This window comes from Danio rerio, chromosome 15 (genome assembly GCF_052040795.2).
Source record: "Danio rerio strain M-AB ecotype USA chromosome 15, GRCz13ab, whole genome shotgun sequence".
In the NCBI taxonomy this organism is placed as follows: Eukaryota; Metazoa; Chordata; class Actinopteri; order Cypriniformes; family Danionidae; genus Danio; species Danio rerio.
In genome coordinates, this window is record NC_141035.1 from 11128195 (window position 1) to 11151721 (window position 23527).

Below are 23527 nucleotides of genomic sequence, written 5' to 3' on the forward strand. Positions count from 1 at the left end.
GTTGAGAATTCCCAACTTCTGCTGCGAAGGACCCAGAATTCAATTAGACAAAAAAGGGAATGGGAAGCATTGATGCTGACGCTGCATGCGTGTAAGCAATAAAATACAGGAGCATTTAAGCTTTTTTAGTTAAATCCACATTAATAATAATAATAATAATAATAATAATAATAATAATAATAATAATACATTTGATTATTATTATTATTATTATTATTATTATTATTATTATTATTATTATTATTATTATTATTATTATTGTTAAAAAGTTTATTTCAATCTTGGCCCTTTAAAAAGTAAATAATCATTAGAAAGATGTATTTTATTATTTACATTAAAATAAAACACATTCTGTTTACTACAATTTATTAAAAAAAAAACAAAGTCAAATGACATTTAATAATGTTAATAATAATAATAACTATAATAATAATAATAATAATAATAATAATAATAATAATAATAACTATTATTATTATTATTATTATTATTATTATTATTATTACTATTATTATTATCATTATTGTGGTTGTTGTTGTTATTATTTTTTTATTATTATAGTAAACAAGCAAATGGATAAATAAACAATTTTTGATTAATAATCAAAACTTGATGATTAAAATGTATTGAATTATTAACCCCAATAACGCAATAAAGTGCAGTAGCACTTGACATGGTAGCGTGCATCGCGTGTCAAATGTAAACCCGTGCATTAAAGCATCTTCAAAGATGGAAATTAGCAGTAAGAGATCAAGCGCATTTCACTGAACTTGAGACGTCTCAGCCATGTCCTCTCCACATCAATCTTTTACTGTATGCATCCACTCTCAGTCTAAATATAGAAACACATGTAAGTGTGTGGTTAAAGCAGTCGGTCCAGCATCTAATGCGCTGCCAATGTGCATTCAAATATGCAACCAAACCCCCTGCAGGGACACTTCTTTCTGGACATGCATGCGGTCTACAGCCGTTATCTAAACACATTATGTATTCCTGGAGCCAAAATGGCCCACAGGCTGAAAAAAACAGTCCATTACACAGCAAAGCCGGACAGCCAAAGTCATACTTCGCAACCACACAGGGAGCAAAAGAACATGAAAGCCCAACAAAATGACTCCAATCAGGCTAGAGAGGGTCCCTGGTGAAAATATATAAATAAAGAAACTTCCAATCTGGAGGAAACAGACTGACTTTTTAGTCGTTAATCAAATTCGGAGAAAACGATAAAGCCTATGCACTTGGTCTGCAATTTTACACTTTTCATGTTGATTTGTAATATGCTTTAATTTTACCCCACTGATGGCTTCATCTACTGTATGGTCAAAGAGCAATTGCGGTGAAATGTGGGTGATTTGCGGCAATTGCATTGCAACGTGACATTTCAAGCTATTTCAAGCTCTTGCCATTTCTATCAGCCGGAGTACAGCGACGAACACAGAATTACTTTGCTGGCTGATTTGGTTTATTAGGCGCTACAGAAATGTGGTAATAAAATCTTAAGCCCATGCTAAATGTTAGCATGAACACATTTTTTTTCAGTTGTTCCTAACAGAAGAAAAAAGAAATTGAACTGTTCTCGGATGCTGTAGTTTTTTGAAAAAAGTGCGACAGGTCACAGAATGACAACAAAAATGTAAAGATGGCTAGATGCTGTGACACATATTAGCCAAATGTTACTATTGCTAACAATCAATGTATGTTTAGCATTTAAAATTTAGCATGAAAGGAAAGGTCATCCAAGACATTAAAAAAACGTTAACTGAACAATATATTCTTTGCAAAAATTGCCACATTGATGCCATGTTAGCATGCCAGTATTGACTAGCTAATGCAATGTGACACACATCTGCCAGATAACATCGTAGCAAACAACAAACTTGTCTTAGAATGTGTATTTAAAGCGAGAAAGGTCACGATAAGAGAACAAAATGTTAAGTGAAAAGCAGGGTTTTTTGCTATGACACATGCAGCTACAAATCATCACCGCTAACAGCTAACTTGTCAAAGGATCAGAATTTAGAACTGAGAAAGGTCACTGCACTTGAGCGAAAATGTTAAGAGAACAATATTCTTTTTGTAAAAAGCACCACTTTACTGGGAACACAAGACTAGCATGCTCAAGATAACTAGACTTTACACAAGCTATGACATATATCAGCTAAATAGCATCCTTGCTAACACCAAAAGGGTCTATTGATGCAAATTTAAAATGTAACAATGAAAGGTCATTGCGTGAGAACAAATATATTCAGGGACAAGTGCTCTTCATGAAACGACTAGCCTAAGTGACAGCTACAACCCATTTCCGCTAAATACCATCATTGCTAAATCTCCTCTTGTCTTGAATGCACATTAGAGACCTTCCGAAATGACAATGTGGAAACCAAGAAAAGCATTATGCAGAAAATATTCACTGTAAAAGCAGCAGGCAATGGTTCCCAGAACCGCTTTGTTTCTGGCTCCCAGATCAGTTTTTCAATATAATGTAAGAAAGCAAGATAACAATCCATTTATTCATTCATTCAATCAATCATTCATTAATTTTTCTTTGGCTTAGTCTCTTTATTCATCAGGGTCGCCACAGTGAAATGAACTGCCAAATTTTCAAGCATATGTTTTAATGCCCTTAAACCTTCAACCCAATACTCAGAAACATCCATACACACTCATTCACACACATACACTATGGCCATTTTAGTTTATTCAATTCACCTGTACTGCATGGTTTTGGACTGTAGGGGAAACCAGAACACCTGGAGGAAACCTACACAAACACGGGGAGAACATGCAAATTCCATACAGAAACGCCCAACTGAACCAGCCGGGACTCGAACCAAATACCTTCTTGCTGTGGGGTGACAGTGCTAACCCCTGAGCCATTGTGTCAAAAGACAATAATAGAGTTCAACACACAACGGTTAAACTCCATCGTTGCTATTAAACACAGTTTGATACGTTAGCATTGAAGTAAAAATGGTCATTAAAAACAGCGAAATCGTTCAGCATTAATGATTTTTTTTAGATGACTGGTCTGATTAAATACTGCCTATACAATAAAACTCTTAACTACCTAAACTATTCTACACATAGGTTTACAACAAAATGTAGAGCAAGTCTTTTCAAAGTTCAGGAAAAATGAACAAAATCCTAAAAGTGAATTAGTGTGTTTCCATCAAGATTGTATTACTGGCAGTGTTGAGCAAGTTACTTGGAAAATGTACTGAAAATGTACTAATGTAGCTTAACTACATTAAAAGCTACCTCCTGGGAAATGTAGGAAGCTAATAAAAGCAACACGGGCAAAGTAGCTTAGCTATAATCTAAGCTATTTTTAAATGAATTTTATTAAATCAAAGGAACTTCAATCCAAGCCAGTCAGTCTTAGTGACCAATAAAACTGTCAATGAAGCATATGTTGTCATAGCCCTTCCTTGTCTGTAATTTCAGTGATGTCTACGTTTTATACGTCTATGTTTGTGTTGTGTTTAAACACATGGCTAAGCCTTTGTTTGTGTCCACCATGTGCTGCTCCGTTCCTCCCTCTCTTTCCTACTGCCACACCCCCTTGTTTAACCCTCGTCTAGTCCTCGGTAGTCTCAGTGTTTACACCTGGTCCTCATGTTCTTTCCTCCCTTTATAATGTGCTCTCTTCCCTCATGCCTTCGCTGGTTCATTGTTGCATGTTACTTCTTGCTACTTGTTTCATGTTGTTGCCATTCTGTGCTTGTTTATCTGTGCTGTTGTTTGTGAGAGAGTTGTCTTTGTCTAACGTTTGTTTTTTTCAGTTGGCCTTCAGTATCATCCCCATCTGGTTAATCCTTTTCAAGTTTGTTTTGTTTAAGATATTCTACTTATCTTATTTCGTAGCTTTAATGTTTAATTCCCTTTTATTGGTTTTGCTTCTTTCAGTTAATTATCAGTAAGTTAAAAGCTAATTTCATTTCTCTTTGCTTTTTTAGTTTGTCAATAGTTTCTGTATCTTAGTTAGTTATTTAGTTTATGGTTTTGTTTCTTAGTTTAGTTTTCCCAGTCTGTGTGTGTTTGAATTCATCCAGCCTTGTCTGCTAAGAGTCCCCAGTTGCTGGTGTCCTGTCAGGCTGCTGTTGGACTCAAGTCTTCCTTTGTCTACCTGCTCCACCCAAGATTCCCCAGCATGACTCCATTCCCCACCGTTGGACTGTTTCACCAAAACCCCTCTTCATATCACATTGTCAATAAACACCCATTTTTTCATTCTGCATTTGGGTCCTCCTTCCTCTAACCGTGACACATGTGGCATAACTGTAAAGTTCATTTTTTTTTTTTTTTTTTTTTTACTGCAATTTAATATGCTGTTCTAAACAGACTCAAATTTTACAAATCTATACAGTTGAAGTCAGAATTATTGGAGCCCTTTAAATTTATCTATTATTATATATATTTTTTTATATTTCCCAAATGATGTTTAACAGAGCAAGGACATTTTCACAATATGTCTGATAACATTCTTTCTTCTGGAGAAATTCTTATTTGTTTTATTTTGGCTGGAATAAAAGCAGTTTTCAATTTTTTAAATCCAATTTAAAGGTAAAAATTATTAGCCCCTTTAAGCTATATGTTTTCGATAGTCTATAAAACAAACCATCAATATACAGTAACTTGCCTAATTACGATTAGAAATGTGTTGAAAAAAATTAAACAGAAATTGGGGAAAATAAACAGGGGAGCTAATAATTCAGGCGGGCTTACAATTCTGATTTTAACTGTATCATATATATATATATATATATATACATATATATATATATATATATATATATATATATATATATATATATATATATATATATATATATATATATATTCATTATTTCCCAGAGATGGGTTGCGGCTGGAAGGGCATCCGCAACGTAAGAACTTGCTGGATAAGTTGGTGGTTCATTGCGCTGTTGTGACCCCGGATTAATAAAGGGATTAAGCCGACAAGAAAATGAATGAATGAATATATTTGTTAATTCAATTACCCCTCTATAGTATTGTTCAAAAACACTTCAGTATTTAAAAAATGTTGAATACTGTACTTACATTAAAGTACTATATTAATATACTTTGTTTCATTTAATTCATTTAAGTGCAGCTGGGCACATTTGCAGAACAAATAGCGAATACATTTAAAACCAACTAAACTCTAACAAGAGCACAGCAAAAAAATTAACTTTAAGACATGCACTTCTCGAGGTATGGTCCTGCTTCAGAAAAAAAATCCTCTACAGTTGTTTTTACATCACACACGTTTCTTGTGTCAACCTGATGATTAATTGGCGACGTCACGGACTGGAGCAAGATGTGGCGGTAACTCATCAAAAAGTTTGTTTTTCAAACACGATATAACACAAAGAATAATTCACTATTCTTGCTATCATATGGATTTACTTTCATCAGCCAGACACTGGCTTCACAGCTCTATGATTTGCAGTGGCTTCACTTAATGATGGATAAATGTAGCTTGTGTGGACACTACTGTGCTACTTGCTTAAAATAATAGTTTCGCTACTAAAATCTTTTCTTTTTAGAAAGTGGCGATGCTACCGCCACACTACTGAAAAAAGTAGTTAAGCTAGTAGCGTCACAACTTGTAGAGAAGCTATTGCTCAACACTGGTAACCTAGTAATCAAAAAATTTACTAGGCACGCCTAATGTAGTCAGCTGATAAGTCATGTGGGTGTAATGCTTGACACATCAGAGTTTATTCATCACGTGTTTCCATCTCCCATAAGCACATTAGCCCTTATTGACAGGTCCAAAACAACCTAAGGCAAGAGTTAACAACTTTTTTTGTTTGTTTTAAATTCTTATTCACAATTTAACACAAGGTGATGAAAAACCTGCTATTGATACACCATGTTTAGGTCTATTTTAGTACTCAAAATGTGAACATGAAAGCTACAACATCCATCTGCCAAATATCATAATTGCTAAACAGCCATTTTGTCTAAGGATTAGCATTCAAAACTGAGGAAAGGTCACTGCAAAACTGTTTAGCATTCTTTGCATCATGTAGCTAAATACCGTAATTGCTAAAACCCAACTTGCTTTCAACAAACATTCAAAACCTGACAAAGTGGAAAATGTGACAGCAAGAGAACAAACACATTAAGTCAAAAGCAATCATTGCTACACCACCTGTAGGCATATGGCAGCAGTCTACAGATAAATGTAAATGTTGCATTGCACACCTGCCAAATATCATCATTGTGAACATCCATTTTGTCTAAGCATCAGCATTCAAAACAGAAGAAAGGTCACTGCTAAAGAACAGCAACCTTTATCGTTCTTCACAAAATGATGTCTGCCAAATCCCATCATTATGAACATTCAAACTGTCTCAGGATCCACATATAAATCCTTTTGGTTTGCCACGAGAGAGTAAAAATGTGTGGTTAAAAAACTGAATAGCAACACTGCAGCACACATCCGCCATATACTATCAATTTTAACGCCTAACCTGTCTTCGGATCAGCATTCAAAACCGATTAAACAAGTCCCAGGCATGTTCCCTAGAAACTCTGGGGCGGTTAGTGCCCAATTCCCAGTGGCCTGATGTGAGAGCGTGGAAAGGAATAGCGCCAGGTTTGTAGCACTGTCAACTTCGATCCATTATTCAGACAGACAACTGACCTTCTGGAAGATTGCTGGAAACGGGCTGCTTTGGTTGACCTGGGGCCGGCATGTCAGTATGTGGCTGCTGACCGTGTTGAATGATGTCCTCGTTTTGGAAGGAAGGCAAAACGGGTTTGTCAAGAAAAATCTCAATCCCATTTTGCAAGAATCTGCCAGAGAGTGTGACACCCTGGGGTAGATGCTTTTCAGTCCCAGCATGTATGTGATGCAAGTGTGTTATTGGAGGTACGCGGCTTTGTGCTTGTTGCGATGACGAGAACACCCTGACCTTCGTAGGCTCCATCTATATTCAACAACTAAAGCTGGTCTGGGGAGGATAATTGGATTTTTCAGCATGTTGCTGCGACGATGGAGGTGAGCGACTCTTGTGGAAAAGGGGTCAGTGGGTATGTCAGAGAGATCACGGTCTAGCCTTATTTACTCGGCCATGTGCACATACATAAACACTGTGATGACTTTATTTGTTTCCGCCCAAACGGCGATGACTGTTCTTTTCTGGCTGCAAATATGAGCTTGCCCTTTCCACTGACGTTTCTACAAATGTATATTTCTAAAGCAAATTATGAGAACATGTTCCGCTAAGTGATTTAGCTTGTACACCCCAAAGCGCAACTTTTACAATCAAAACAACAACACGAACCTGGTCCAGGGCTGATAAGACAGAGCAGTTCCTACAAAAACACTGTATAGTATGATGTGACCCTTGGGCCGCAAACCAACATCTTTGTGAAATGTGACTTCTTGGTCAATTAGTAATCTTGAGGTCCCAGTGAACATACATAACCTGCATTTTTGTGTTATCTTGAAGGTAAGAATTTTCAGTACTGAGTACAGGTTATGATATTGGTTTCGAAGGACTGTGGAAATAAATATGAACTTTAAACTGCAGATCAGACATTCCAATATTTACTGAATCAGACAACCGACTTGAACATCTTTTACACAAATACATCACATAACAAATTCTTGTGAATACTTCTTCTCAGTTTTAGGTCAGTTATCATGATATTTGGCTACTGATGCTTGTCAGAGAGTATGAACAAGATCCCCAATGGACACTAAGATCTCAGTTGCCATAATGCCAGACAATCAAGATGTGCCAAATTCATAAACACATAAGAATCATCTGGAGTTTGACATCAACAATCCATGAAACATTGAGTAACCTGTGTTCTGAAATGTTACTTCAAAGCAAACATAAATAATCTTTAGCATTCATTTGATTCATAACATGCCTTGTAAACCAAAATTTAATTTGAAGTCCTGATTGCATCATACGGTTCTGAACTCCTATTGGTTCTTGATCATCATTGGTTCTCCTGATGATCATTAGAGAAGTTGCACTCATGAGATTAGATTTTAGCAGGTCTCTTCAACCACTTCCAGTGTGAAGCACTTGCCTGACTCTAGGACACAACACACACCAGCTTTTGGTGGGGATCAAGGGATCAAGCCAATTAATACATAAAGAATGGTTAGGAGGTCATGACAGAGGAAGGTGGGTCCATTTGGCCAGGATGCCAGGATCACACCCTTACTCTTTTTTTAAAGAGCATTCTGGGTCATTTTAAATGACACCAGAGATTAAGGACCTCAGTTTATAAACACATCTAAAGAATAGGGATCACTGTATTACAGGGCTCGAATTCACCCAAATTTTTATCTATGCGACCTCAAAATATTCATTCATTTATTTACTTGTCGGCTTAGTCCCTTTAATAATCCGGGGTCGCCACAGCGGAATGAACCGCTAACTTATCCAGAACGTTTTTACGCAGTGGATGCCCTTCCAGCCGCAACCATCTCTGAGAAACATCCACACACACACACACACACACACACACACACACACGCACACACGCACACACACACACACACAACGGACAATTTAGCCTACCTAATTCACATGTACCACATGTCTTTGGACTGTAAGGGAAACAGGAGCACCCGGAGTAAACCCACAAGAATGCAGGGAGAACATGCAAACTCCACACAGAAACACCAACTGAGCCGAGGTTCGACCCAGCAACCTTCTTGCTGTGAGGCAACAACACTACCTACTGCGCCACTGCATTGCCACCTCAAAATATATTTGGGATCATTTGTGCGAGTGCATAAAGTTGTTTTCGCAGCAAAATGTTTACCACATGGGCGGATGTAGGAGACATTCACGCAGAATGCAGCTTTGCATCTAAGAACAACAGGAAGTCCTCAGGAATGGTTTAAAACAGTTGACATGTCAACTTGCTGCAGTAAACAAAGCCTGCAATTCTTGTCCCGACTTCAAGCTCTTCTTATTGGCCCACTGCGCTAGAACACAACGTGAATGGATTGCTTAATATCAGCTGTCAATCACTGAGTTCCGATGACAGGAAGCTACAGCCGAGGAAATGTAAAGGTCTAGATATGAGACAATAAAAACAACACTAACAGATTAAGTTTTAATACCACCTAAAGTTACAAATAATGACACATCTGATTAGTGATCATGTAATGAATGTCAATCCTGCATTTAAGCTTTTCGAAGAGTGAATAAAAGACCTCCAGTAGTTAAAGTCTGCTATGATAATGACCGTAAAGCCGGTTGGGCGGAGTTTTCAGGTAACAGTGTTTGCCACAAAATCTACACATCTTAAGCAAAAGATGTTCTAACATTATTTAATCATTCATTTAATCGTCACGATGCTGTCAGTCGTATGACTGACACCACATTCACCATCGCTAAAGAGAATGTATTCACTGAGATGAAACTAATATTGCAGCTCATGAAAAGAAACTTAATTCTATTAAGATGATGTATGCAAATAATAAGTTTAATGTCAATATCATCTGTGCAATATCAGACACCACCAGTAAAAAAACAGCACAGTTATTATTGTTCATTCAGTTCATCTCATTCACATCAAGCAGTTAATATAATACATATAATACAGTAGTAACGCTGCTCATAACTGTTGGGTGCGACTAAATTTTGTCTGGTGCGCCTACATTTTCAAAGTAAGGAGCACCGGTGCTACCAAGAAAACGGGTTAATTTTGAGCCCTGTATTACTATCACTATGCCTGGGCAGTAGGACCCATACAGACCAAAGTGTGAGTACCCCCTGCTAGCTACCTGTAGTGTACACTAGATCAGGGGTGTACAATTCAGTTTCTAGGATGATCACACTTCAGTCTTAAGACAAAATGTTGCTGGAAACTTCAGGCAAGTGTGTTGAGGATCAAGGTACCCTTTTGTCCAAAAGTACAATGTCTTTTACATTTTCTAAATTATCATTGAAAATGTATGGCTACATTCCAGAGCTTGTGAAAAGTTCAAAACTCTGGAAGCAAGACAAAAGGTATAGGTGAGAAGTGAAGTGGGGTTAAAATCACACTCATATCTCCGGAAGACTTGCAGTAGTAAACCTGCCTTGTCCTATTCCTATGGCTGTGAATGGTAAGTACCTTTCCAACTCTATACTGCAAAATATAGAGCATTTAGACATTCACTACTACATTGCATGTGTGCCCATTGCTAATAGCTACATGACTGGTGATGCCCCCCTTGTCTTGATGGAAGCACCCGCAGGAAAGTCGTGACCTGAGGAAGCAGGGTTAAACGGAGACTTCATCATGAAGGATAGGGCATTTTACAAACTCGCAGGTGTCCTGGGTTTACGTAACCTCTCTCAGAGAACCCTCTCATATGCTGTCAGTCATACCTGAGCATCATACTGTTAGCTGTCACAGTGCTGCCTGTCAAAACTCACAGTTGGTTGTGCCACACATCCCATATTAAAGGTTCGCAGCACCACGGGGAGGATGTGTGTTATATTTGAAAGCTTAGATCGAAGTTTGATGACTGATGCTTTTTTTTTTCTCTCGATACCACGCAGCCATTTGTCAAATCAAACATGTTAACGAACTGTGTATTCAGATCCGACGGCGCTTTGAATGTGTAATTTGTCATCAAGTGAAATATCACGCAGTATTGTGGGTAATGCAGCACGCGTAATTCTAACGGGGAGGGGTGGGTAATTATATTCTTTAAGGAAGCTGAGTCCCCTGAGGGTGAGAAATATTTAAAACGCTGATACCGGGCTTATGCTAAGCCCGTAACTGCTTTTCCATCTTCCTGTCTGACATTTCAAATTATGTGCCTGCCCCGACTCTGGTTTCCTTAACGTACACAATTCTTTAAGCTTTTTTTCCCCTGCTTGCAGTAACCCACTTTGAGAGTTTACCCATGAATCATGCTGGTCACCATTGATCTACAGCACAATTTCAAAGCTCAGTCGTAGCACTGCCCATTTTATTGCTACCCAGAGAGGATGTGCTTTAATTTGCTCCTCGGTATGCCTTAATTTATGAAAAACACCCGCGTTGAGCCTATTCCACAAGCATCTACAAAAGCAACAGTACATTAAAGAGAGAGAGAAAGAGAAAGACAGAAAAAAACTGTACAGTGTTTAACAGATATTCATTCATCATAACAAACAGTATGACTCTTCAAAAAAAAAAAAACTCTTACCTATGCCTGAAATCTTTATTTCTGTATTTATTGAGAGCAGCATGAAAACAAGAAGTAGGAAAATAGAGGGTTAGCTTACAGAGTTAGTACTTAATTCATGCAATAATGTGCATAAGCAAGGTTAGTGCATAAGCAAAATTATAGTACTGGAGAAAATTTTACTAATACATTTCTACAATTATATCTACTGTATTCATAGCTAATAGAAAGGATCCCCATAGCAAACATACTGAATGTTGTGGTTGGGCCAGGAATTGTCAACTTGTGGGTTAAATTCCAAAATGGTTCACAAGTCTCTATGAAACATAGGCTATAAAAGTTATTTAGGAGTACAGATTACAGGACAATACTACCAAAAGTCTTGTCGCCTATCCAAGTTTTAAGAACAACAAATAATAACTTGACTTCAAGTTGATCATTTTGTATCAGAAGTGACTATATGAAATGCAAACGCCTCTAGATTATGCTTATTTGACCTAATTAAAATATGATCATGCCTTGATTTTTAATTATTTAATTAGGACAGTAAGGTCTGACTTTGCTTTGACAAAAGTATTGTCACTAAACAGAAATAAAGTACAGTATAGCTTGACGGACTGCATTCAAACATTTCTGCAATGACTCAAATAACTTATTAATAAAGTCATCTGCTATGGCAAAGAAAGCATTCTTGCAGAAACTTTGGAGTTCATTAGGATTCATTGGATTCATCTTTAATGCATCTTTATAGACCCTAGACATGCTGATGTTCATGTCTGGTGACTGGGCTGTGCAATCCTGGAGCACCTTCTTTGCTTTCAGGATGTGGAGGCTGATGGAGCGCTATCTTGCTGAAGAACTTGCCTTCTCCTGTGGTTTGTGTGGTAATGGGCAGCACTAATGTTTTGATACCTCAGGCCGTTGATGTTGCCATCCACTCTGCAGATCTTTTACACATCCAAACACTAAATGTAATCCCAAACTATGATTTTTCCTCACAAAACTTGACTGATTTCTTTGTGAATCAACTAGAAGCCAAGTTATTATTTGTTGCTCTTACAACTGGGATTGTCGACAAAACTTCTGTCAGGGAGTATGTACAAATATAGTAACTCACTACACAATATCAAGAGTATCAAGAATCTGTCCCGATGCGAAACCAGTTGAGAACCTCAAGCCAAGACATATTTCAAATATGAAAACTTAAAACGGGCTATATGTAGAATTGAGGAACCTATGTTAATAGTGACACCAGTGGTCATTGAGTGAACTGCAAACAGGAACTTTTAAAACACACGTTTATCATGTTTTTGTTCTTGTTTTTTGATCAAAGTTTCAGATGCAGCAATATGCAAATGACAAACATCCACACAACAATTCACACTTCTAAATATGTGCTGCTCTCTAGGATAAATGTCCTGTAAGCTTTCATTGAGAATCCACATAGTTGTGGAAGATCTATCATTCACACACACACTGGAAATAAATCTAAATTAATTAATCAGCCTCCATGTAAACTTAAGACTATGGGGGGAAAAAATATGGAATGCACTTTCTTTAAATATCATTTTGATCACTTCAAAGTTGATTAAGTCACATATTTGAGCTTGCTTTTAATTATTGGTGCATTTGGTACTATTTTGTTGCAAACTCTACATATAGCCCCTAAAACAGATGCCTTGTACTGTATATGAACAGTATGAGTGCTTTTTGGGTTTGAATGAAAGATGAAAGATATTCTGAACTAAATTCACCCAAAAATGATTTTTCTGTTACTTTCTTCTGTAGAACACATCCAAGTTCCGAAGTCAGAGAGCTTTAAAAATGAGGTGAATTTCATTTTTGGGCGAACTATTTCTGCAAATCTAAAAGGCCAGCAGCATCAATCTTGTGTTATGAGTCGAGCTTAAAACACTGACAGTCGGATCACCTTTTAGTTAGTGAGCAACTTGTCTAACGAGTACAAAACAGCTTGTCATTTTGTTTGCGTGTCCATGCACATGCAGAATGCCAAACCTGAGCTCTAGGACGCTGGTGACATTTCCCGTTGTGAAGATGCGACGGACGTAGTTGAAATCTCCCACATACAGACTGCCATCCGACCCGCAAGCTAAAGCTACAGGTGCGAGCAGCTTGTTTCCATCCGCCAGCCCGTTGCAGCTCGGACAGGAGATACTGCGCCTCCGTCCATTACCCATGATGCTTCCTATGACTGGAGGCTGCTGGGAAATGAAGATGTTCTCACCGTTGCCCTTGTGAAGGATACCTGGGTGACAAAAACAGAGAAAATGTAAGTAATCTATTTAGTACCAAATCCATTCACAACAACCATCTCTTTGCAGTAATTACTTGAAGGGGGTGTTCATAAGACTGTCGTTAAAACTTTGTAGTCATGACATGACACAAAACTGAGAACATGTAAGTATTTACTCTATTTAGTCCCAAATTTATTCACAACAGCCATCTATTTGCAGTAAAGGAAACACTTTACTTGAGGGGGGTTACATAACATAAAAAACAGAGAATACGTCAGTATTTACTCTATTAAGTCCCAAATCTATTCACAACAGCCATCTATTTGCAGTAAAGGAAACACTTGACAAGAGTATGAAACAAATGTTAGCTATGCCTGTTTATGACAACTGTCATGAAGTGTCATTCACTCTAGTGTTGTTGAAATAACCAGTGTTTCCCAACCAAGTCATTACTATATGGGGTGTTTTAAGACAGACATATCTATGTTGATCATAACAAAATGATCACTAATAGCCTTTTGTACTATAATTAACTATACTATTTAGCAATTTAATTTACTTACATCAGAAGTACTTTTTGATTAATTAAATGTGATTAAGGCTCTATCTTGTTACAAACAATATTTTGTTAATGTTTTTAATAGACATGTTTTAATAAAAATAGTCTAAATAATAATGATACTAAAGACATATAACCATTTAAATCTTCAAAATCTTGCTCAAATTTTTGTTAATAATTATAATTTTTGTTTTGTTTTGCTTTTGTACCAAAATTGGAACAAATAACTGTTTTTTTACTGGTATTGATCCTGAATACTGAAATTAATTTGCTCAGTTATTTCATTTTAAATGCAAGGCTAACATTGTTTATGATGTTTTTTTGTTATGACAACTTGACATAAACAAATACATCACAACATGTTTTGTCATAAGAACTTGACATTACCAAAACAACATAACTTGTCATAAATAGTTCATAAACATGATTATTATAATATATATATATATATATATATATATATATATATATATATATATATATATATATAGAGAGAGAGAGAGAGAGAGAGAGAGAGAGAGAGAGAGAGAGAGAGAGAGAGAGAGAGAGAGAGAGAGAGAGAAGAGAGAGAGAGAGAGAGAGAGAGAGAGAGAGAAACAGATATATATATATATATATATATATATATATATATATATATATATATATATATATATATATAATGAATTTTATAACAGCATCATTCATACTTTTTTGATTCTTGCAAATTGGAATTTTCACTAAAATGATCATAAGGTTTCACGTTATGTTTAAAAACATTTATAAATGTATAAACAAACTGTCCCCTTCAAGTAAAGTGTTACAGCAGTAAATCATCAGGTTTTATCAGCTGTGAGAAGCTGAGGTTCTAAAACCTCGATTCTGTGCAAATTTAATGACATTAAATGCATTTGTTTGCCACATCTCTCGCTGTACGACTGCTGTCGGCACTTGAGAAAGGATTTCGCTAAATAACCAGCAGGGCCGATATGCGCTAAGCGGAACTGAATTCATCTATCAGAAGGAGCTGTTTTTCTCTCACACAGCCAGACGCTTTTGTAGAGAAACCAGCTAAGTGAAGGTCTACAGTCACAGTAGGAAAAGATAACTTCCTCTTATTATTGCTAACACAGTCAGGCTGAATCTCCACTGCATGACTCAGTGAATCTCCAATCCTGAGCAGCTCAGCGCAAACGGCACTCAAAAAGTGGCAAAGTGCGCAAAACTCAATTTTCAGTCATTTTCATTCAGAGCTTTTTTATTCCCCCCGAGCACCTGTTGAACCATGCTGTGTTTCGAGAGACGATAAATAACAGCTTTTTTCAGGCTGTCGATGCTGATTGGTGGGGTTTACTGGAGCTCATGCGAAAGCTTATTCTCATCAAGCTCAGAAATTCACTCTAAATTCTTGTGTAAAAGGCTTTCGGTTCAAACAATGCATTAGCTTGCTTGGAGATTTGAGGAAAATCTTGCCATTCGGAATGCAATTTACTTGCTGAGGTAAACTTTAAAGAAAAGAAACATCACTGATCACTAACATTCCCCAGAGTACTCCTCATCATTTTGGAACAGTTTACAACTTTATTAAAAGTTCAATAGTTTGGGAATGTGAAAAACCACAAGGCAAGTTCTTTGCAAACCTCCACCAAATTGTGAGGCATGTTCAATGTACAAAATAGGCAAAATGCTTTTGGTTTATTATATTTCTTTCAGGAGTGCAAATGAAATGCAAGTAACACTAGTTTAAATATCAATTCTTACTATTAACTACACTGTAAAAAATAATTGTTAATTAACAGTCTCTATATTTTTGTATTTTCTGTTTATTTACAGTGTGAAGTGCATTATGGGACCTTGATCTCTGCTCTGTCGACTTTTGATGTTGAAAATTAAACTTTTTTATGACATTTGTTGACATTTTAGTAGTTTGAGACAAGATATTGTTTGATAAATAATATACAACAGTATATTATTGACAGTACAACACCAATAAGGCAATTTATCACTTTAAACTATTAAAAATGTTCATAAAAGTCACCTAAAAGTCACCCTAAAAGTTGTTGGATGAATGATCGATGTCCCATAATGCAATAAAAACAAAAAATAAGTGAAAAAGAAAAACATGAAATCACAATATACAGAAATCTGTACAATTTACTGATAATTTTTACAGTGTAGTGTCTTGTTACCTGACCATAAAGATACTAGCTGTTAGTACTTACAAAGTATTCTGGATGAACATATTCGACATCACACCTAAAAACGAATCTTAACTACATTAATAATATTTAATAAGTGGCTGTTCCTTAGTACTTATAGAGTACATATTCTGAACGAACAAATTCTGCATCCCCAATCCTACCAAATAACTAAACTTAACTACATTGATAACTTTATTAAGCAGCTGCAGCAAATTAGGAATTTAAAAGTCACAGTTAATGGACTATTAATACCAAGTGACTAAAACACAATATGCAGACACCCTAGTTTTTCACAATTTAGTTTGTGATTGTCTACGAAGACCCGGAAGGGACGTGATGATAGGGGAAAAAATTGGTGGAAGAAAAATAAAATTGGTGGAAGAAAATAAAAAAACTGGGTGGGAGAAAAAAAACCAGAGTGATAGGAAAACATATTTGTACGTTTTTTTGCATTCCCTTGCAAAGACATTTTGCATTATCCCGCAAAGATGTTTAAAAAACACCTCCTGTTCACTTCATTCATATAAACCCTCAGGTTTTTATGGGTTTTTATATGAAATTCTCCCCTATTTTATAATTCTATTCCATTTTCTTTACATGGAAGCTGTATATCGATCGTTATGCTGTTAGGGTGTGTCTTTGGACTGGGGTGAAAACCGGAGCACCTGGAGGAAACCCACGCCACACAAGGAGAACATGCAAACTCCATACCAAAAAAAGCAAACTGACCCGGCCAAGACTCGAACCAGCGACCTTCTTTCTGTGAGGTGACAGTGCTAACCACTAAGCCACCATGTCAGCCCACATACTGTACAAAACACCCCCCCTAATGCCTGCTGGTATGAAAATATTTTTGTATCGTTTAGTTCTACAGCTTAATACTAAAAACCTGCGACTAGATAGAAGAAAGGAGCTGAAATTTTGTGCATTCTATTGCAATTGTCAGTTGTAATTCACATTTCAAATAAGCTCTTTTTTTACTTATCTTTTGTGTCTAGTTTCTAGTCTATATATCAAAAAATATTAAGTCAAAAAACATTTTCCAGATAAGAAAAAAATATTGTCTTATTTTGAAAACTAATTCGCCAAAAGTGCATTTTTTTTTTTTAAACAAGCAAAAAAGTGTTTTTCGTTTTGACATAAGATTATTTTGCGTACCTCATTGGCAGAATATTTTAGCTTGTTTTAAGGAAAAACATTGGCATATTATTTCTTTAAAAATGCATCTTGATTTAATAAGATTTAAGAATTTTTGAATAAAATTTGGACTAGAAACTGTAATTTTAAATAAATAAATACTTTTTTGCAGTGCCCTACACCCTATGCAAAACATTGTGACAAAATCTGGCTGGTATTTTGTAGACTGATCTTAATATAAATTTGTATTGCACTCTTTGAATAATTTCTAGGCAAAAATGCTAAGGAAAAAAAAAAGACATGTGGAACCATGGAGAAACAGTTAAACCAAAAACCTTAAAACAATCTTAGGCATGCAAAATAAATGATAGCAAAATCCCTAGGGAATAGAAAGAGTTGTCAGTTAAAGAATTTGGGTCACATTTTAGCAGAAGTCCCCAGTGGTGGGTTTTAGTGACAGACCACCTGTGCTTCTAACATTTGTGCTGCAAATATGCATAATTTCCTGAGATAAGTGTACTGGCAAATACGATACCTGACAAAAAACAAACCCAGGGACTTACACAATCCCTGATTTTAGAGACAATTCAACAACAGTAGAAAATCGATCTGTTCTTGCTAATAAGAATCAGCCATACAGATGCTCATTTGGAGATAAAAATTACAATTATTACAGAGTATTAACTAAACTTTCAGAGGCTACTAAACAGGCATAAATAAATAAATAAATAAATAAATAAATAAATAAATAAATAAATAAATAAATAAATATAATATAATATAATATAATATAATATAATATAATATAATATAATATAATATAAATAAATAAATATGAAAACTTAAATATGACATTAATTCTTCAGCATTTGTCATTTAACTAGACTGAATGAGGCCAGAAGTATGACATGTTATATGAGCAGACAATAAGTATTTGATTTATTATAAGTATATAAGCAAGTCTATAGCCAAAAGACCCACCTCAAGGACAAAGGTCAATAATTTGTCCCATACATGAGCTCATTTGTCTTATTTTGACTGCTACAACACCATCAATTGTGAAAATATAACCAATTTAAAAAAAGCCTTTAAGAGCAAGCTGAATCCTCCTCACCAGTGTGACTTCAGCTAATCCGTTTTGGCCAATGTAAACTATTATTTATCTTGAGTCCAACATCCAGCTGTGCAAGAAAACATACAATCGAATGTGAGTGAAGTCATCTTTCACCACTGTAGGTTTTTTAGAGAAAACATTTGGTAAAACTTTATTTTGATGGTTCATTTCAGTATTTGTAGACTGATGCTTAATATCTGTTGCTCCTGCTCCTTCAGCAGACATTTAACTGACTATAAGAAACTCTGCAAGTACATGTCAACTTACACTAACCCTAACCCAACCTAACAGTCTACTTATAATCTAATGAGAATTAGTTTGCATGTAGATGCAATATTACTTCATTTCAACAAACGGACCATCAAAATAAAATGTGACTTAACATTTTACAAATCATTTATATTCTAAATCTTGGACGTTATTCTTAAAAAAAATAAATAAATAAAAATAAAAAAAATGGCTGATAAAAAGGTGTGAAGCACAACAAGTGGAACATATTGAAATTAATTTTAATATTAATATGGCAATTGTTGTTATCCATGAATTGTACTTTTTCCACAAGAGAGGCTAGAAAAATCCTGAAGCTATTTTATTTTAGTTTTAATTATTGATTATTCAAATGGACAAATTCTGAAGAAAGTTGAAAGTGCTGGCGAGTTTGTTATTTGCCTAATAAATGACAATAGGCTACAGTTTTTATAAAAAAAATAAATAAATAAGGTGTTTATAAATGTATAAATAAAGCCTTTTAAGAAGCAACTGTGTGTTTTGTATGCATTTGGGTATCTTTACTGCTTCTGCGTGCAAAACTTACCACTTTGAATGTTCAGCGCATGGTGTTTGTCCACACTCCAGCCACCAAGATTTGACGCAGTGGTCTCGTATCCCTGCAGAACAGCCGTCCGCTTCTCCCAGAGGATTAGATCTGGACAGGATTCATACTCAAACCCCACGGACACTAGCAAGATTGAGGAGCAAGCACATTCAGGGGTTTAAGTTCACTTTATTTGTAGAACACACAAGCTTTTCAGACCAAGAAACCACTGCATTAAAGAGACATATTTCACCAAAAATGAAAATTCTGTCATCATTTACTCGCCCTCAACTTGTTCCAAATCTACTTGATTCTTTCTCTTGATAAACACAAAAGAAGATACACTAAAAAATGTTGGGCAATAAAAACAGCCATTGACTTCAATAGTATTGTTTGATCCTACTATGGAACTCAATGACTGCTTTTATCCTAACATCCTTCAAAATAACTTGTTTACCAGAAGAAAACTGTCATTAGAGTTTCAAACCACTTGAGTGTGAGTAAATGGTGTGGTATTTAAATTTTGGTAGAACTATCCCTTAATTTAGTGGTCACCAACCCCTAGGCCACCATCTTTTGGTACCAGGCCCCACAAGAACTCATTAATTATTTCAGTTTATTTATTATCTGAGTCTGAACGATTTTTATTTTGTAAAATATTTTATTCTTTCGGATACTCTCTGAAATATCTAGTCCACTTGTGTGTCAAAATTTAACCCGCATGCTAGCAAAAACCAAGTCTCTGGAAAGTTTTTTTTTAGGAAGGCAAAAAGGCCAAGCGAAGGACCTATGAACTTCCAAGAAATGAATCCGCAAACCAATAGTCAACCAAACTGGTGAATCAAGCATAAAAGAAGATCAACTGCTATAGATCGCATAGGCTTTAGGGGGTGTTCACATATCATGCGCAAGTTCATTATTTCCAAAAGAGGCTTGTGTGCGCATTTTGGGATAGACGCATGCAAGAATGTCATGACCGCACCGCGAGTCACATAACAAGAACTGACCGAGCAGCTTTGTACTTTGTTTGGAATACTTTGTTGGAATACTTTGCTTGGAATACACACATTTCGGTAGATTAATTACTTCAGGCAAACACAGAAAAGCCAAAAACTGCAGTGCTTTTAAATTTTCTCCAAAAATAAGCAATATTTTACCACACACAAGTAAACTTATCAAGCGGTGATAAAATGATTTGGGACCACTGCCTTTTTTTTTCTATAGAAAACAAGTCGGTTTTTAGCAGGCACTTAAAAAGATAGTGTCAATATAATATTTAAAGCCAATATATCTCAAGGTTGCAGTCTTGCCACTGCGAATGTGCTAAAAAAAATCTGTATATTTATGCTAAATAATTTTGAGAGTATTGTAACAAAAAAAGAACGCATACACAAATAAAAATCTTAACATTTTTGCATTCATATTTTTATGTAAGGTTTAGAATACAAATCCAATACGAACCACTTGTTTGATAAACAAAGTAAGTCTCTCATATAATATCCACTAAAGCACAGACAATATTACTTTACAAACTCTATTGTAAACAAATCCTATAATTAGTTGTATATTGCTTAATAACATTAAATTAATATAAAACCCAAATAAATATATACTTGCACACATTTATATACAGTTGAAGACAGAATTATTAGCCTCCCGAATTATTGGACCCCTGTTTATTTTTCCCCAATTTCTGTTTAAGGGAGAGAAGATTTTGTCAGCACATTTCTAAACATAATAGTTTTAATAACTCATTTCTAATAACTGATTTATTTTATCTGTGCCTTGATGACAGTGAAAAATATTTACTAGATATTTTCCAAGACACTTCTATTCAGATTAAAGTGACATTTAAAGGCTTAACTAGGATAATTCAACACAATCTCGCTGAAATTCGTAACTTTTTGATTTAGTGGCTAATTCGTATGAACTTGTACGATCTAATTCGTACAATTTAGTACAATTTGCTCATCCCCCAATGACGGTTGGGTTTAGGGGTGGGGTTAGGTGCCACGTCTCCTTTTTAAAAACGTAAAATTTTGTACAACTGAATTCGTACGAATTAACCACTAAATTGGCAAAACGTAAAATGCTTACATTTTCTCGTGAGATCAGGCTGGATAACTAGGTTAACTAGGCAGGTTAGGGTAATTAGGCAAGTTATTGTAAAACAATGGTTTGTTCTGTAAACAGTCGAAAAAAAAAACATTTGCTTAAAGGGGCTATTAATTTTGTGCTTAAAATGGTCTTTAAAAATGTATTAACTGCTTTTATTCTAGCCAAAATAAAACAAATAATACTTTCTCTAGAAGAAAAAAATATTATCAGACATACTGTGAAAATTTCCTTGCCCTGTTAATCATAAAAATTCAAAGGGGGGGCTAATCATTCTAACTTCAACTGTAAGTAAATAAATCTTGATGAGCAGATTCTTTGTGGGTGATTGTGTCAAGTTATAAACTTGCAAGCGATACATGCTAAATCATTTAACAAAAAATAGGTCCCACTTTATATTAATGTACTTACTGTGTTTATAATGTATTTGAGAACACTTGTGGTGCTTTTGAGATGGAATAGATGTTGGGTTATGGACAGGTTTGGTGGTATAGGTAGGTTTAAGGGTAGGTTAAGTTGTAAGGGATGGTCAACAGTGTATTTACAAATGTAATTACAAAAGTTAATTACAAGATGCAATTACAAACATGTATTTAATTAAGCATAAGTACACAGTAAATACATGTATTTACACAACAAGTACATTGTAACAAACTATTAGTTCCTATGTAAGTACATATTAGTTAAGGCCACTTAATATAAAGTGGGACCAAAAAATAATAATAATTTAAAACTCCACAAAGTAGCTCTTCAAAACAGAACTTATACACTGATAGACATTGGGAGTGGAGACCATTACTTTGAGGAACCAGCTCTGAAGAAATAGACTATAACAAACTTCATTCCCCACTTACCAAAAGCCTCAGACAGCCCATATACTTTCTGGCTGTAGACGTCGGTTTTGTCCCAAACAAAGTCATAAGAGAGGTTGGGAGCAGCTGAAAACCACTTCCGGAAAAGTCTTCCTTCAACGGCCACCATAAGGTGCACCTTCATCAGGCTGAACGGGATGGTGGAGTGGGTGAGGGTGATTCGCAGAAGAGACTTATAGCCAGAAGTCCGGCTGCTCAAGTAGCCCAAGCGCATATCTGTACCTGGGATCCGCACTTCTTCTTGGAGGGTCTGGAGAAAGAGTAAAGTGAAAATTAAGAAATTAGCTACAACAAAACAGAGCGAACAGTAACAAATCTGTTAATTTTGTGGGAGATGCACCCTGCTGAGAAGTGTTTGCATTATTTAGCATCTCCTGTATAGGCAAATGAGAAGGAATTAATTTATTTTCCAGAGCAGACGCTTTATTATACCGTGCAAGAAATACTAATTATTGGGAGAATCTAGGCCATAATTCACCTCAGAGTTATTATATTAAAAGTTAAAATTAAATGCTGTTCAAAAGTTTCAAAACTCCCTTATGTGCAGTAAGACTGAAATATTTGATTAGTAATACAGTGAAAAAAGTAATCCCTTTTTATCATTTTATTGCTGTGAATAAGGAATAATGCTTTTCAGAATAATTACTACATACCTAAAGTCTTGTTGCCTTTCCAAGTTTTAGAAACAACAAATAAAAACTTGACTTCTACAGTAGTTGATCATTTGGTATGAAATGTGGCTTATATGAAAGGCACAGGCCTCTAGATCATGCTTTTTTTTCCAAAATAAAATATGATCATGCCTTGACTTTTAATTATTTATTTAGTAAAGTTTGACTTTGCTTAGACAAAAGTCTTGTCACTTAACAAAAATAATGTACCGTGTAGAACAGGGGTCTCAAACTTCCGGCCCGCGGGCCATTTATGTAAATATGTAAGGGTCATTTAATTATTCAGTTTTATACCACCTGTATTTTGTTGAACAAACAACTTTTTAACTCTGTTATGTTGGTGGTGTAACAAATATGTTATTCTGCTAACATTCAATTCAAATGGTCTCATTCAATAGATTTTTGTCATATGCGTATTGAAATATCTATGAAAACGATGTACATTTTACTGCTGGTTGAATTTAACATGTTAAAGTAAATGTGAATATACAGTTGAAGTCAGAATTATTAGCCCCCCTAAATTATTAGACTCCATGTTTATTTTTTTCCCCAATTCCTGATAACAGAGAGATTTTTTTTCCAACACATTTCTAAACATAATAGTTTTTTTAATAACTCATTTCTAATAACTGATATATTTTTCATTTGTCATGATGAC

General features: G+C 35.4%; 1 protein-coding gene across 23 annotated transcripts in view; it reads right to left on the reverse strand.

Moving 5' to 3' along the window:
* The window catches only part of tenm4 (teneurin transmembrane protein 4), a 462218-nt gene that overhangs the window by 89247 nt on the left and 349444 nt on the right, over window positions 1-23527 (reverse strand). For 14 of the 23 annotated variants that reach the window (XM_087282404.1, XM_087282403.1, XM_087282399.1 and 11 more), the window contains 4 exons: window positions 22181-22448; window positions 19212-19355; window positions 13169-13418; window positions 11174-11194 (listed from right to left, as the gene is read on the reverse strand). In XM_087282404.1, the coding sequence (XP_087138530.1) occupies window positions 11174-11194; window positions 13169-13418; window positions 19212-19355; window positions 22181-22448 (683 nt within the window). 23 annotated transcript variants of the gene reach the window in all.